Genomic DNA, 17,707 nt, shown 5'->3' with positions numbered 1-17,707 from the left:
CATAAATGCGCATATGCTCATGTGAAGCCGGACTTATCTGCAGGCTACACAGAAAGGACTGCAGCCTTAAATATATCTCTATGTACAGCCGCAGCCAAGCATTGCTGACTTCCATTCAGTGTGAAATAAAAAGGACAGATTAGAGGTTTTGTAAATGCTCAATAAGTGTGAACAATTTAATTATTGTTTAATTTGTATTTTCGTTGATGTGATTTCATTAGAAGAAACTCCTGCTACTCTAGCTTTAGTTTCCTTACCTTGCCATCTGCTGTAATCGGGCTTATTACATTAATGTAAGAACATTCTGCTCCGCTGAGCAATGGATTGGTTAGGACAGTGAACAGCTGTATACGTATCGGGACAGGAACGAATTAAGTAGGATTCTAATGGACTGCATTTAGTAGACCACAACCGAGATAACTGATTCCAAGCTGCTGGTATACTTGGATTTTTTTTCTCTTCCATTCCTGTTACTGTTATGTTTCACCATTTACAACTGTACTTTTATTTATATTTTACTTGTACCGTATTGTACTGCATATTGTACTGCATACACCGTCTGTAACCATTAATTTTTATTCCAGTGTTCATTCACTAGGGCATGCCACCAATGTCTGACCGACAGGAGTTTGACCACTGTGGTCAATAGAAGAAAATTACATGGCGCTTTCTTAGCACCATATTTGGCTCTTGCAGATTGGATAGTGGTGCTATGTCCTAGCGATATGCCCCAGGGTATATTCTGAGTCTACCTCTTTAAAGGCCACTCCGGTGATTTTTAATTTTATTCATGATGTAGCTCCTCCCCCAGTGTATATATAAGTGAGCAGTGATACCTTGGTTAGTTATTTTCTTCTGTCTGAATCCCCCTTTTGCCTCAGATGGTCATGTGATCTCAATTCCGATCAGCTCAGATTTACTTGGGAGTTGTGGGTTCATTTTTTAGTTAATTTCACAATCTGTGTGATACTATTACATGGATCTGCCACATAAACTGTGGTGGGCACCAGCACTCCTACCAGAGTTACTGATGATGATCACACAGCTATAATAGAGGAGGTCACAGCTCATCTTCCTGACTATATACATATGGTTTGCAGATTATTTAAGTAAATATAGAAGGTAATGATAGCTAAACTGCCCCCAGCAGGTAAAAATGGTGCAGACTTGGCTAATGCAATGCTGATGCATCATGGGATTCACTGAAAGTAAAAGTAAAATATTTCACTATTAAGATGGTGGCTGATAAGGAAGCTTGAAAGTGACGGGAATATACAAAGGATACCTCCAGAGTGTGACAGGCACTCAGGTGAGGAGGGCAGGCGTGGAAAAATGTGTTTTCGCTGGAGTGGTCATTGAAATGTTCCCGATAAGTCATAACATTTTCTCATAGCTACATTTTTTGGATTGTGGCTGATTTATTCTGGGGGCAAATGCCCTGCCCTCCCTAGCTACGTTCTGAATAGTTTGATGTATATGGTTCCTCCTAAAAGCTGCTTATGTATATTAATACCGCTCTGCCCTCAGATTGACTCCCATTTAAACTATAATTGATGTGTGAAAAAAAGTCTTGGAGATGTGAATCTGGAATTCCTTATGTAGGGCTAAAATTTTCATACCCACTGGAAAAAAAAATGCCAGAAATGAACGTAGACCCATTAATTAACGCCCTACAAGAAGAGCTGAAAAGTGTTGCGAGGACAAAACCCTCCTGGCTAGGCAGAATGATCTATAAAATGATGATACTTTCCAGGATTCTCTACATCTTGCGTACAATGATGGTCCCCATTCCCTTAAAATTAATAAATTTACTTCAAAAACTGCTACAAAAATTTATCTGGAATGATAAGCAACCAAGGGTAGCAGCATCAATATTATATGCCCCGAGGAAAAGAGGGGGTATGGGAGTACCTAAGACTTCAGCATATTATTAAAGGGGTTGTCCCGCGGCGAAATCCCAAATTTTTTTTTTAACTTACCCCCGCATTCTGCCCTGTTTAAAATCAATTCCGTTAGTTATTTAAAAAAAAAAAAATCACTTACCTGCATCCCCGTTCGTGCAGCATCTTCTTTTCTTCTTTTAAAGATGGCCGCCGGTCCTTTCCCATGGTGCACCGCGGGTCTTCTCCCATGGTGCACCATGGATTGTCTTCTCCTTCCTTGCGTTCCACTGCCGATTACAGCCACCTAATTGGCTGATCGGCACCACGTGACGGGGCGGAGCTACGATGACGACGCGCAGACCAGTTCTCCGGCGCGAGCACACAGCAGAAGACCGGACTGCGCAAGCGCGTCTAAAGAAGCAAGAAGACACCGAAAATAGATGGCTCCATGGAGACGGGGGCGCCAGCAACAGAGTGGGTAAGTGAATAACTTCTGTATGGCTCATATTTAATGCACGATGTACATTACAAAGTGCATTAATATGGCCATACAGAAGTGTATAACCCCACTTGCTGCCGCGGGACAACCCCTTTAAGCAAATCAAATATTGGAGTTCACCCCCGAAAGACATTAGCTGGCCAAATTTAGAACAACTTCTTGCAGGAGGGATACCATTACAAGCAGTACTGTTGACGAATGCTTGGGCCCCCGCGCTCTCTCCTCTAGAAAGCCCCACAATAAAAGCTTCAATTATGACCTGGCTCCAAGTACTAAAACAGACTAAAGAATCCCCCCCAAGAAAAGAGGTCCCTCTACCAATTGGAGGTCTGGAGGCTATGATTAGCGACTTAAAAATTGGGACCTGGAAAAAGAGGGATTAGATATATTAAGGATATAATATATGTAAATAAAATTAAAAGCTTTAAAGACCTGGAGGATAAAGTTTCATTGATAGCCACACTTTTTTGCTGCCTCGGTGCCAATCGCTTTGTACAAATGTGTACTTAATCCCCTATCTACAAAAACACCCATGAAAATAATTTACAATCTATGTATTAGAGGAAACGAGGAGGAGGAGGAAAAGAAAATACAAAAAAGCCCATATATTAAATTGGGAAAGGGACCTTAAGTGGATATTCCCCCTGACCCAATGGTCAAAAGCCTTCCTAGAAGCCAAAAGAAGCTCGTCTTGTGCCAATTTGTTGGAAATTCACTTTTAAGTGGTTACAAGATAGTATAACTCCCCCAATAGACTGGCCAGACTAGAGGAACGTGTTGGAGAGGTTGTGATGTACCTGGCTTCCTACTACACATTTTCTGGGAATGCAAGAAGATTGCACCATTATGGGAAGAAATGGCCAGACTAATCTATAGACTGGTGGGGATAAAGGTTCCACCAAATCCCCAATTAGCAGTGCTACTCCTGGGAATAGATCAAATTTCAAGGAAAACTAGAATTCTCACGGCCCACATCCTTCTCACTGTAAAATTTTTGATAGCTAGAGGATGGAGATCACCCAATACCCCTACTTTGAGACCGGTCACGGAACGAATAAGTGAACACTGTTCATATGCAAAAGCCTTGGCAGTAAGAAATAATAGATTGCCAGCTTTTAGGGAAACATTGAATAGCTGGATTAAGAATATAGCTAGCTGAGTGGAAAAAGAAAAAAACAGGGATACCAGTCTAAAAACACAACAGTATGCATTATGCCTGGAGGATAATGATAAGACACCAGATATGAGAAGTGGTTTAACTATTTCCCCCCCCCCCCCCCCCAATCGTCTCCCCAATTCTCAACACCCCCCCCCCCCCCCCCATTCCATTAGTATTTACTTAAAATAGGTAAAGTCAATCAACTGAGAGAACTCCTCTTTCAAAGGTACAAATTGAAGGTTTATTAGCAGGACATGTTGAAATATTGACCGAAATGTCTATTTCTATTGTTTCAAAGGTTTAGAAGCTTTAAAGAAAGTAGGCTTTCCTACAGGGTTGCACTGAAAATGCTTTCAAATCTATGTTGTAACAATCTTTCAATTGAAAAAAAACTTGGAGATGTGACTGACTGTTCTACTGTCTTGTCAGAACATTGTCGCTGTTGGAGCCGGCTTCTGTGACGGACTTGGTTTTGGTGATAACACAAAAGCCGCTGTTATCCGCCTAGGGCTAATGGAGATGATTGCCTTCTCTAAACTGTTTTGTACTGGAACGGTCACATCTGCCACCTTCCTGGAGAGCTGCGGTGTTGCTGATCTCATCACTACATGTTATGGGGGCAGGAATAGGAAAGTTGGTGAAGCCTTTGCCCGCACTGGCAAGGTAAGAATGTGAATTTCCTTCATGATAAATGAAAAAAAAAAGTGATATTGAACAATTGAATAAATGGGATAAAGATCAGAAATCATTTTGAAATAGTACCAGATTTCTAGAAAAAGCACATTTATAGTTTGTCCTGCATACAGGGGATGTAGACTGTTAGCAATGTTTGTATTGCTATGCACAGGATCAGATAGTAAAAGATCTCTGTCTTCCCCTCTTCACAGAAGTTGAAAATTTAATAAGAGCCTCATGTGATTGCAAGATGACTTCAGCACCAAATTTGCATACCTGATTTCCCAGAGGAGCATGCATGGCCTTTTAAGTCTCTTCACTAGGTGCTCTCCACAAGGAGAAACTGTACCCCTCTCAAGTCACATCACAGGCCTCTCACCGAATCACCCAGAAACCTTCTGTACACTGACAAGGGACAAAAAGCTCACAACAGCCTGAAGCAGATGGCTTTGTTCCAACTGTGGTGGCTAGGCTTGCTATTACAAGCCAAGGTCCCACTGAAGTAAATGGGAACTTTGCTTGTAATACCAAGCCAGGCCACTGCAGTGCGAATGGAGCTGTCAACTTCCAGCAAAAATTAGCTCCGTGCACGAGATCACCAGCCCAGCAAATAGCTAATCAGTAGGAGTCCTGTGTGGCAGACCAATGCCAATCTAATTATTGGCCTATCTTAAGGACAGACCATCAATAGTTTACAGCTAGACAACCCCTTTAAAGCAGACACATGGACAAAAGTCAGAAAATAGCTTACTGACTTTTATGGGAGAGTGTTGTGGGCTTGGTCTACGACATGTTGGGGCCCAATCACATCTGCATCAGAGGCTCCATTGTAGATTTGCCACAGAATCCTGTACCATTTCATCCTAGAAGATGCTGGTTGGAATAGCAGAAGTCTTTCAAACCACATTATAGTAGATGGGTCAGGTCGGTGGCGGTTCTGGTATTTTCATTGTGTGGCTCTGAGAATGGATCTCAACAAGGGAAATAGACCGGCACTACAGGGCGCAGATGTGAATTGGGCCTTATTTGCCACCAATGTTATAATATAGATGTAACCTTTTGTTATAATCTCTTCTGTGGTGCTGAGAGGACTACTGAAGAGTGATCTCTGCACAACAGGGGGCTCGATGAAACCTATAAGATTTCAATAATTTTTAATCTAGACGATGACGTGGAAAAATAACAAATGCAAAATGTCTTAAATAACAAATTGCAAAATTGGACACATAGCCAGGCCTATAATGGAGGGAACACCCTTTGGCTTTCAGGACACAACTAAATGAATTCCAGGCCCCATTGCACCTTTAATAGAGCCATCAAGCTGCCAAAACAGTAAATTCCCCCCAAATGACCCCATTTTGAAATCTAGACCCCCTAAACCAAATATCTAGGCGTGTACTGAAAATTCTGACCCCACAGTTCTTTTTCAAGAATTAATATGAAGCAGGTGAGAAAAATAAAATGTATTTATTTTTCTCACATATATGTCACATGACAGTTTTCTTTGTTTCAAGCAGGGAAAACAGGAAAGACGCACCCCAAATGTTGCACTAGTTCTGTGTTCAGAAATGCCCCCATTGTAGCCCCAATCTACTTAATAGGCCTATAATGGAGGGAACATCCGTTGGCTTTCAGGACACAACTGAATAAACAGAAAAAAAATAACTCCCTAAAATTCCCCCTCCTATTCCCTAAATCTTAGATAAAAGTAATAATGTAAACTGAGTGAAATCTCTCAATACAGGGGTAATTACAGAGGCCTGGTTGGGGTGGGTACATGGGGCAGTAGAACCAGGTATCCCTCCCTTGCTGCAAATCCAACACTTTTTTGGGGGGCTATTTACCAACCTCAGTGGTAGGAACGGGGTGTAGAAGGTGATGCTCTGTGAACCTTTGCACATCCTCAGACTCGCATGCTTGCTGATGTGCGGTGGTCTCAAACAGAAGGTGCTTAAAGGGGTATTCCAGGGAAAATACGATTGATGACCTATTCTCAGAACTTTAATTTTTTCCTTTATTTTCACCGATTACATTCAGGGCTCCGTCACACAGGCGTTTATACGCTCGTAAAAACCTTCGTACTGCGTTCATCAAAAAAAAGAATCGCACCTACAAAAGATAGAACATATGGGTGGCAATGGACATGGGCACACATTTTTTTTTACGCGCGTAAAACCGCCTGTGTGACTGAGCCCTTTTTCCAAGCTGTCATCTACCTCCAGTAACTGAAAGCAGGGAGCTGTCACACTACCCGGCCCCACAACTTTATACTGATGCAGCGCCATAAATAGATCGTACATTAGAATAAAGCCCATTAGTGACTGTTGTCAAAAGACGTATGGGCGGTAACAAAGGGTTAATGTAGCAGAGCTTTAAAAAAAATCTGTCAATACTCCTCCAATACAGAGTCTGTAATGGAGCAGAACAAACCAACATCACTTGCACCTACTCATGGTTACCCACTAGGTCAGTGATGGCGAAACTTTATAGAGACTGAGTGCCACCGAAAACCCACTTATTTATAACAGTTTGGGCAAAGTGCCAACACATCAGGGGGCGGGGCTTATCACGACCTATGATTTTTACCTCCGTCATTATAAAAAGGGCAGGGCCATGTCAAAATAGATAGGGAGGAACGTCCAGTGGTTTTTGTCCCCCCCCCCCCCCCCCCCAGCTTAGAGCTTTGGAGTGGCATTGGTGCACATTTTAAGTGGAAATCCGTTGCAAACTCGCAGCTGTTTTCATGCTATGCAGCCCTCCCCCTCACTTCCTCCGTAGGCTTTCTGCTGTTAGCGCTCCCCGGCTTCTACTTCCCAGGGGCCTGTAATGGCCACACCTGACCAGGCTGCTGGGAATCGGAAGCCGGGGAGTGCTGACAGCGGGAAGCCCTTGGGGAAGGTGAGAGGGAGCGCCGTATAGTATGAAATCAGCTGCAGGTACACAACTGATTTCTTGCCAAAATCCATAGCAATAGTGCGGATTTTGACTTTTTTTTTTTAATGCAGAAATTGCCGTAAAAGTTTCCGCTGTGGACATTCCACTGCATTTCCGCCATGTGTAAACATGCCCTACATCAGCTTGAGGTACGCTGCCATGTGCAGAGTAGCCTCAGTAGAAAGTGTCCCCCGCCATGGCCCCAGTAGAAATAGTGTCCCCCCGCTGTGGCCCCAGTAATATTAATATTCCTCACAGTAGCTCTAGTAGTTCTATTAACCTCTCTCAGTAGCCCCAGTAGTAATGTTAATCCCTCCCATTAGCCCCATTAGTATTAACCCCTTCAGTGGTCGTAATAGTCCCTACAACCCACATACTTACCTTTTTGTTGCAGTCAGCGCTGCTCCTCCTCTGCTCATGCTGAGCCCAGGTGCACACTGACATCAGTGTGCAGCCCGGAATGTTTCCTCCCTTGTCCTCGCTACTGCGGAACTGAGGAGGGTAGAAGGATCCTGGCTGCACACTGACGTGCGGCACCTGAGCCGGTAATCAGTACAGTGGTGAGCGGCCGACTGCTCTGCATGCCAGCAGGTAGGGCTCTGCGTGCCGCCTCTGGCACACGTGCCACAGGTTCACCACCACTGCACTAGTTAAATCCTTTAAAATCTGCTCTTTAATGTAGAATATCTTCTAATGTGAAGCAAGAACTTTTCGTTCTGTTGGATTTCATAACTATTACAAGACCTAGAAGTGACATTACTGTTACATTTCAGTTCTACATTTTGCACAATGTTGTGAAATTCTGTTTCTTGTGTTCATGAAATGAGCTGAAAGTTCAAGTAAAAAGGTTTACTTCTTCCTTCACCCTTAAACCATTCTCGAGAATCCTCTAGGGGGTCATACAGTATACGCAGTAAATTCAGGCAGGGTCCAGACACGGCGGATTTGTCTTCACACCACAAATCCGAAAAAAGTTACAGTACAATACAAATGGTTGGGGCTTTCAAACCCCCATGCACACATATCGGAATTTGTTTCAGAAGAGTGTGAATTGTGGCAACAGAAAAGCAACCCTGTGTTACATATGCCGTTTTTTTTTTTTTTGGGGGGGGGGGGGGGGTTTCTGTGGTTTTCCAAGGGGATCCGCATCTGAACATACAGCTGTGTGGGAGGCCTTAAGCCAGTTTCACACGGCCAAGAAACTCACGTGAGATTTGTGTGCTGCAAGACGCACAAACCTTGCAGAAATATAAACTCCATAGTTTTTGAATGGAGTCTTATACATGAGTAGGAAAAAAATTGCTGCGTGTCCAATCTTTTTGCATTCCTCTGAAAGCATTGCCCATTGTTTTTGATGTCCCAGTCAAACACACCGCACAGTGGTGAGAAACGCTTGCCAATCTGTTTTGCTACTTTACTGAAGTGATGGCAGGCATTTTTCATTCAGAGCTCGCCAGCTCTGATTGGCTGAGCTAGTGCCGAGAACCAATCGGAGCCAGCGAGCTCTGATTGGCTGGGCCAGTCAATTAATGGCTGTGATTGGTGTATTGAGCCAGCGCTTAAACATCACTACCAGCAATAGATAATCTGCCAGTGCAGGGAAGCCTGGAGCAGCGCCAGAGATCATCAGCAGGGACCCGGCAGCACCTGCTAACCACGAATCTTCTGTAGATGTAGACTTGCTCAAATCCTTTGGTCTCTTCATGTAATTACAGACAGACTGAATGATGCTGAGCTCAGGGTCTGTTGGACTGTATCATCACTTCCAGGACTCCTTGAAATAGATCAGGGATGCGCCAGGTGAATAAAATATTTTCATAAAATTAATGAGTTTAAACTCACCTGGTGCCTAACGGGGAAATCAGCCTGATAAACCCCGTCGGCACCGATGTCCAAGGAGGCTTTAAGCAGGTTCTTTAAATCCCAGATCCGCAGCAAGACGGAGAGCAGCAAAAAGTATCCAGCAAGCAAACACCCGTAGGTGCTTGAATTTTTTTCGTCTTTTATCCCGACGAGCGCAAAAGCAGCTTTTTTTCCTTTGATTATTCCAGGACTCCTTGTTCTTCTTTATATTGACAATAGTTCTTAATAACATTCGCTGTATGTTTGGGTTTGTTTGCTCTGATGCAGAATAAATTTGTAGCCAATCATATATCTCCCTGATGATATTACATGATGCATAAGTATCTGCCTGTATTTCTCAGCATTGAGGCCACCATTAATCCTGTCCAAATCCCCAAATTCATTTGCTGAAATGCAGCCCAAAATTTGCAAGGAATCTCCAACCTGCTTCACTGTTGCCTGCAGACACTCATCATGGTACCGCTCTCCAGCCCTTCGTGAACAAACTGCCCTCTGTTTCAGCCAGATACAGTATTTCACATTTTGACTCCAGAGCACCTGCTGCCATTTTTGTTATTTGCGAAAAATAAACTATTAACACTTTTTTTCTATTTTCAAAAGCATTTTTACTTTTGCAGCCTTTTTCCACACCCGCCTAAAACTTTTGCAAAGTGCTGGAAAAAAAAGTACTTTTTGGATCAACTATACAGTTATCTGCTAATCTGAGCTTGATTGTGCTCCAGCGTGGATGCCGCACCCAATTCTGTGCACTCAACGCCTCATTGCATTTTGTGCTTTTAGTGAGCTGCCCATTAACTTCTGAAGTACATAAAATGCTACCAAAAGAAAAGCCCATCTGTCAGAAGTGAAATGAGATTTAGTATCCACCAGAATAAAATGTATCTAGATGTTTATTTGAAAACTTTACCACCTAATCAACCTCTATTAAATGCATTAACTCTATTAATAAAGTCCAAATCTGCTTGGTTGGATACGTTTTTAAAGGGTATTGTGCTCAGTACATCATAATGCATTCAAGTGAACAGTACTGTAATACCAGACATAACCACACCAGCAAGCAGATGATCGCCGAGGCTGGTGGCCCTCCATAGTCTTCATATTGATTTCCTATGCTGCGTATCGGCTATCAATATTACAATCCATGACAACCCCTTTAGGGGGCCGTCACACACTCAGTATACACTGCAGGCTTTCCGAAGTGGAAATGCACAACAATCATCAGTGGCTAAGCCATGCCTAAATGGTGCAAATCTTGCTGCGGTTTTCAACTTTCGCAGTTCGATAATTGAAATCCGCAGTTAGAATCTGCTACATTAAATAGACATGTTACGGATTTAGAATCTGCAGTCTATTTTAGATATCTGCAGATTCTAGTGTGGACACTTCCGGCTCCATGTGGCTGAGATTTTTTTTTCAAATCTTGTCCTCATGGCTTGTATTGTAAATGCTGCAGAACTTCCGCAGCATTTACAATATGTGGGAAGGTGCCCTTAATAATTGAATGCGACAAATCGTAAGTTGTCATTAGTAGAAGTTGGCACAAAGAGTGGGCGTTGTAAACAATAAGTACAGTACAGGATTTACATCTCTGAACCCCATTGAAACTGATGTGTGGTCTCTTCTACACAATCTTACAGACTGCACCTTAAAGGGGTCCTCTGGGCGAATACTTTTCATGACCTATGGTGGGGCACGGAAGCTGTTTGTGTTACAAGAATTTGGTGTGACATGTAGGGGAAGGACACGCTTTTTTGGTGTCCATGGCAAGTTTTCAAATGCGCTCTACCACCCTTGGTCCCTAAACTGTATGAATCAGGTGCATAGAGGAATGCTACCCTTCTCTCCACCGTGATCATGTGACTTCTCCTTAGATGATGGATTGCCATTCTTTTTGCTTCCCTAATTGGTCCAGGAACAAGCTACGTGTGAGTAGCCTTGGATGGGTTCTTACATGCAACTTTCTGCATCTGAACATTGTGGGAGCGAGTGAGTATAATGTAGCATGGCTTTCATTGGAGCAGTGTGCGGGTACGTTTAGGAGGTACCATGGCTAGCATTATGGTGGCACAGTTATAAGGGCGCATTGCAGCCCAAAACACACATTCCCCAAAAAACAGCTTCTTTGCCTCAATAATTCTGTTTTTAAAAGTTACTGTATTTAATTTTTTTGTCTATTCATTACATTAAGCTTTGCTAATACATTAGACCTAAAAGATTACTTTTTCTACTCTATAGTCTATAGAGCAGCTGGAGAAGGAAATGCTGAACGGACAAAAACTGCAGGGACCACAGACATCAGCTGAGCTCAACCACATCCTCAAGAGCAAAAACATGGTAGAGAAGTAAGTACAAGACAGATGGGGGGTATTATTATCCATGAATGTTGTGTATGATTAGAACATCCTGTCGACAATCTCCAGCTATTTTCTACTTTCAATTTGGGTTGCGAAACTTGGAGAACCTGTTACCAGGTACATGCTGCCTGAACCACGGGTGGCATGAAGCTGGGCCTGTCCAGTGCAGCCGAGCCATTTAGATTATGTAATTGTGAGCACTGTTTAGAAAATGACGAATACCTGGATGCTCCTTCCCTTGTGGACTGTAAGGCCTCATGTCCATGGGTGGGTCGGATTCCACATGTGGGAGCTTGCAGTGGAATCTCACCCAGGCGGTGGCCGAGGACCCTGTGTACCTGTACGGGTCTTCTTTTTTTTTCTGTACTGTGGATGTGTGCGGAAGTGCAGTCTGACGCACATGCGCAGTACAGTTTTGTTTTTTTGAGCTCCTGCTTTCCCGCGGAATCCGCAGTGTCGACTGTGGACGACCATTGACTTCATTAGAAGCCATCTGTTTGGGAACTGCAGTAAAATGCAGCTTTTTTTTTTTTTATATACGCGAGCAGAAACCGCAATTGGTTTCCACTCATGGACATAAAAAATCATTTTTCCATAGACCGCCTGCCCCTGATTCCGCAGCAAAAATCCGCCCGTGGACATGAGGCCTAAGCCATCGCGAGTAGGGTCCTCTGTACCCGTCTGTCACTCATTTAGTTCATGTTTATTGTACTTTTGTTGTTCTCTTATTTTACGTACTTAAACCATTTTTCGCCTTCCAACATTCTGGATTTAATGGCGCTTTAAAATAAATAACAATAATGGCCCGATCTTTTGCATGTGTACCCCGTTCTCCATAATGTTCCTATATTTCATTCAAAAGACTTCTTGTACTACATAATCATGTCTGCTCTGGTAATCCATCAATCTCCAATGCATCCCTACCCGCAAACCTCCACATATAATTTACTGGATGTAATAACAATAATTGTTGTATATGTGCCGTTTGAATGGTTTTATTGCCGTGCGACACATTACCAGCCGCAACAGACACAATGAAAAGTAAATCAGCTGCTGTCATTCACAAGTTAGCACATCAGTGGCGGGCACAGCATGCTCCTGTTTTGCTCTCAGGAGTACAGAGATCTCTGCTGAATGGTTCTAAATTTGGTAACAGCGGGGATCAAAATTTATATCTTCCATAGTCTATTGTTCGCACTATAGTGGGTGTTAATTTGATGCTGTGAATGTATCTGTGCAGCTGCCCGTGCATTTGTGCTAGCCGTAAACATTCGACTGTTCCTGCCGTTGAATCTCTCCTACTCTGTGCAGCCTTAAGAAAACTCTCGAAATGAGTCATCTAGCAGTGTGTGAAGATTAAAGCCAACAGAAAGCTTCTTCATGGTGTGATATCTTGGGTCTAGGAGGTTTTGATCGGTGTTTCCAAGCTGTGTGTCTGTTCTTCTTGAGACTTATTCCTGCAAAAATACAGCTATGGGCCTGTCGCCATCCACCCAGATCCCCAGTTCTGCACATACAGCCCTGGTTTCTCCGTGCTGAGGCTTAGGCCAAGGATGTGTATGAGAGACTATAACCTCCTCAGTATTTCCAGGTGGTAGAGTCCGCCTCATCCCCTTAGTAGCATCTGGAGCAGAGAAGGCCGTCAATGAAGATGTATGTCCACCCTCCGAGAACAGGAGGAAGAAGAAAGCTGTGAGACAGGACGGAGGGGGCAGAACAAGTTAGTGTAGGTAACAGAACGGGGGCAGTTTGAGCGGGTGAAGAGAAGAACATTGGAGAGGGGCAGATCCCAAGTTGCCAAGAGTAACTCGGACCCAGGAGAAGTTGACAAGTACGTTCACTGTTGACCAGCTAAAGATGGTGGTGCTGTTCTTGGTTGCATCGGGCACCTATCTGTTCATGGATCTTCTCCTTGGAGTGTTCCAGAAGCTTTGTCAGTTGTGCTGATAAACACCCTTGACAAGTTCTCCATGGGCTCCATGCTATTAAAATTGGCATGCAGAATATTCCACTTAGTGCTTGATAAACTAACAACTGAACACTGTGTATTTTCAGATACAAGTGGTGCCTTGAGTTAAGAGTTTAATTTGTTCCGTGACAAAGCTCTTAAACGAAGACACTCGTATATCAAAACCAGTTTCCCCATTGAAATGAATGGAAACGGCATTAATCCGTTCTGGCATGCCTTTCAATGGGGCTGCCGGCGGCCCCATTGAATGCAATGGGCTGCCGGCAACCCGCAGTGATTTTCGGGGAAGGGCTTTACATATAAGCCCTTCCCTGAAAATCATCCATCGCATGTGTTTAAAAAAAAAAAAAAAAATAAAAAAAATAAAAAAAAAAATATATATATATATTCATTCCTGACAAATATACGTAGACCTCAATTTGTATCTGAATCTGCTGCCTTACCAGATTTTGGAAGTACAGTGATACCTTGGCTTGCGAGTGCCTCAGTTTGCGAGCTTCTTCACTTATGAGCAGGCTCTCTCCCGATTTAAGAGCAAGAACTTGAGTTACGAGCCTGCTTTGCATTCCTCGTGGGGTAGTCCCCTTGTCACTGAACACTGTGACAGCATTCAGTGACAAGGGGACTTCGCGCGGGGAGTAAAGAATCCCCTGCCACAGCTGTCCCTCTTTTAACCCCATGACCTCCTGCTATGTAACAGGAGCCATACCCTTTTCTGCGATTAGATGTAAAAGTACATCATGGTGGTTGTGCAGGCACAGGATTATTACTTGTAACTTTATTAAATGTGTGTCTCTATTTAGGGCTCCTTCATATGGGCATATGCGAATTATGATCCGTGACTATGTAGCGTATCTATTGACCAGAACCCTGCTTATTCCATGCGTGTTGTATTTCTCATGCGTGCAAAAAAAAAAGCAATAGGCCCCATTGCTTTTAAGCATAAATACACAGTGAATATGCATGTATCATACATATTTATTTACATGAGCCAACTGACTTTTTAATGGCCTATGGTGGACTGTGATATGAACCAAAATAGTACATGCTGTGTTTTCTTCCCGTGATTGTAAATCGTGTGAAGAATACGCCCATGTGAATAAACTTATTGAAATCAATGGGTTCTATTCACTCAATATTACGCGCATAAAAAAAGTACATGGCATTACGGAGCGTATTTACATCCATGTGAATCAGCCCTTAGGTTCTCATTATCTTATGCATCAAGCCTTGAAAACCTTGGACTTTTCAACCAGACATCTGCCATATTTATGTTTGCCTTGCAGGTTTCCACTCTTCACTGCTGTGTATCAGATTTGCTATGACGGAAAACCAGTGACTGAATTCATAACCTGCCTCCAGAACCACCCTGAACACATGTGAACTCCAACCTTCAAGCCCTCCACTTCATGAGTCTTTCCCATGAAAAAGAAATGCCATATGATTACGTATGCTTGTTGTATGTCTGAGTGTACACTGTACATATACGTATCAGAAACTTACTACTTCATCTCACTAACCCCATTGCCTGGAATTCTAGACATTAGCTACATTTGGTGGTCCTACCCAGAAGCGTTTGGTAATGCAAACATTGCCAGGTTGGACTCTTTCAGCCTTAGACATGTTTGCTTTGAGAATTTTAAGGTATGTTCCCAAAGGGAATTTTTTTAAATTTTTGTTTTTAAGAAAAAATAAAGTTGCTAATCTAATCTACATAGACCCCTTTTTTTTAATGCAAGGCTATCATGAGGATCGAAAACTTTAGTTATCTGTCTATACAGAATCCCATTACGCCAGCGGCTGCATGATGTAATCGTGTTCTCAAGACACGCTCAACAAAGCGATTTTATTGAAATGACTGTAAATCTTTAGGATGTGTTCACATATAGCTGATTTGTTGCAACGTTTTCTGAAAACTGTTCCATTCATTTGAATGGGGTTTGCAGAAACTCATGCACATTTTGCAGAAAACCCCCATTCAGATGTATGGAATAGATTTTTAACTACTCACATTGTCCTTCTCTCATAACTACATACTGAAGGACTGAAACTTGTTTTAATTCAAAGTCAACATCTCCTCATTTTATAGCAGGAGATATTAAAATATGTAATCTGTGCAAAAAAAATGATATTTTGATTGAAACATAAACTGATGGATGACACTAACGATCTTGTGTGAACTTTTCTTGATGTCCTGGTGTGTATATTAACATTTCATGTCCATCCTGTCGTATTAGTAATTATTACAGAGGGCACATTCTCGTGCAGTTTGTCTTGCCAAGTGGGCTCTATGAATTGGCCTGGACATGTAACAGAAACTTCCTTCTTCAGTATTCTAAACTGTATGTTTACTAAGTGAGATAATGTAACCTTTTCATACTATTAAAGGTATGACGGCTAACTCTACTGAAAAGAGAAACATGTAGCTTTCTTTAGAGCCAACATACTCAAATCACTGAAAATGGGAGCAAATCTACTTAAGGCCGGCTTCACATGGGTGACGTCACACGATTTTCTCGCAATGCGACAGCGCATGCATGTGAAACCCATACTTTCCCTTCGACATCATGACAGCATACATCTGGAGGTTGCTCACCTGCTGACCTGATGGGACAGGAAAAGGCAGAGCATAAAAGAAACCTCCCCTCCACCAAACACCAGTGCTTTTCCTGTCCCTTCAGGACAGCAGCGGCAGAGCTCCAGTGATGCTGTCCCATGCCGGAGGTTCCAGGGCTTACTGGTGAGCGGCGGCATCTCTCCTGGCAGCCCCGGTTGCCCCAGTGGGAAGTACCTCATCTGGGAGCTAACCGGGGACTGCGTGGGCCTGGGTCCAAGTACGGGCTTTCCGGCACCACTGCGGCCGTCATTTAGGCGGCCGCCATCTCTGGGTCCAGGGCCGAGCAGCAGCATTCCTCAAGGGGGCGTGGCCTCGGCAGAGCTCCGGGAGTGACGCAGTGAGGTCAGACGCTCCACAAGGGGGCGTGGCCTAGCGTGAAAGGGGCGTGGCCTAGCGCGGCTGGCGCCGGATTCAATTTTTAAAGCTCCTCTGCACCAGGGAAGACGGCTGGTGTTTCTTCACGCTGGGGAATTGATCCTAAGTACAGGAGTTGATCCCACAAGCGCATGATGTCGGCCAGAGAGGACCCAGAGAATCTCCAAACTGTAAGTGGTCCAGTGGGCCAACCTACAGACACCTGCACTACATACACTTCCTGACAGAGTTCTCCCTTGTCATTTCAGGACAGAGATACTCAAAAACCTAGGGAGGCTAGGAGGAGGAGTAAAAAGTGTCCAGTGTGCTTGGCCAAACTCGACGACTCCTACACCAAAACATTATGTGCCGTTTGTTCTGCAAAAGTTCTGCAGGAGGAAAAATCTTCCCTTATGTCCGAAATTCGGTCGGTTGTCCGGGAAGTAGTTCAGTCCTCCCTCTTGGACCTCCAACCTGGGCCCTCAGGGGTTACACGAAGGTCTGCTTCGGCTGTGTCAGAGTCCGACTCTGACATGGTGGAAGATTTGGAGTTTGATAATCTTGGGGAAGTGTTGCAGGAGGAGAAAAAGTACCTTTTTTCCACCGCTGACATGGATCAACTTTTAAAAGCTGTACGTAGAACCATGCAGGTGGAGGAAGATGTGCAGCAACCCCGCACGGCGCAAGACGATATGTTTGCGGGATTGCTTCCACAACGAAAATCTTCGTTTCCTGTAAATGCCACACTCAAACAACAACTAATCCTGAACAAGTGGGACTGTGTGGATCAGGCTCCGCTAATCCCTAGGGAGTTCAAGGAGCGCCTTTTATTTGCGGGAGACGAGGTGGCGTTTCTGGATGAAATGCCGAAAGTAGATGCGGCTATCGCTATGGTGTCCAGGAAGTCTGGATTACCATTTGAAGATACGTCCCACTTAAAGGACTCCTTGGACAATAAAGTGGACATGACCATGCGTAAGGCCTGGTCCACGTCCAGCCTTATTATAAAATCCAATATCGCGGCCACTTCTGTGGCTCGCTCCATGGCGGTCTGGCTGGATCAGCTCGCGTCCCTAATTGACCAAAAAGCCTCCAGGGAAGAGTTTGCGAGCGGCATCCCTCTGCTACAGATGGCAACGGGGTTTCTGGCGGATGCCTCTATGGAAACGGTCCGCTTCGGAGCTCGCATGGCAGCCCTATCCAACACCGCCAGAAGGGCAGTCTGGGTAAAGGAGTGGTCGGGGGACTTAACATCCAAAAACAAGCTGTGTACCCTACCCTTTCGGGGCGCACGCATTTTTGGACCGGACCTGGATCGCCTGCTGGAAAAAGCAGCTGACAAGAACCAGGGACTGCCAGCCATCAGACCGCCCAAGAGACCCTTCACTCCACGTCCCTCG

The 17,707-nt window shown here is 43.9% G+C and overlaps 1 protein-coding gene across 1 annotated transcript in view; it reads left to right on the top strand.

Moving 5' to 3' along the window:
- GPD1 (glycerol-3-phosphate dehydrogenase 1) overlaps positions 1–15,502 on the top strand; it is a 45,940-nt gene extending 30,438 nt beyond the window's left edge. Inside the window, exons 6-8 of the mRNA XM_066584024.1 lie at positions 3,971–4,204; positions 11,249–11,355; positions 14,623–15,502. Of these exons, the coding sequence (XP_066440121.1) occupies positions 3,971–4,204; positions 11,249–11,355; positions 14,623–14,719 (438 nt within the window). The 3' untranslated portion in view covers positions 14,720–15,502. The remainder of the gene's footprint in view (positions 1–3,970; positions 4,205–11,248; positions 11,356–14,622) is intronic.
- Positions 15,503–17,707: the final 2,205 nt, after the last annotated feature.

This window comes from Eleutherodactylus coqui, chromosome 1, assembly GCF_035609145.1.
Source record: "Eleutherodactylus coqui strain aEleCoq1 chromosome 1, aEleCoq1.hap1, whole genome shotgun sequence".
In the NCBI taxonomy this organism is placed as follows: Eukaryota; Metazoa; Chordata; class Amphibia; order Anura; family Eleutherodactylidae; genus Eleutherodactylus; species Eleutherodactylus coqui.
Note: the sequence above shows the minus strand (reverse complement) of the source record. Positions and strands in the feature narration are given on the sequence as shown.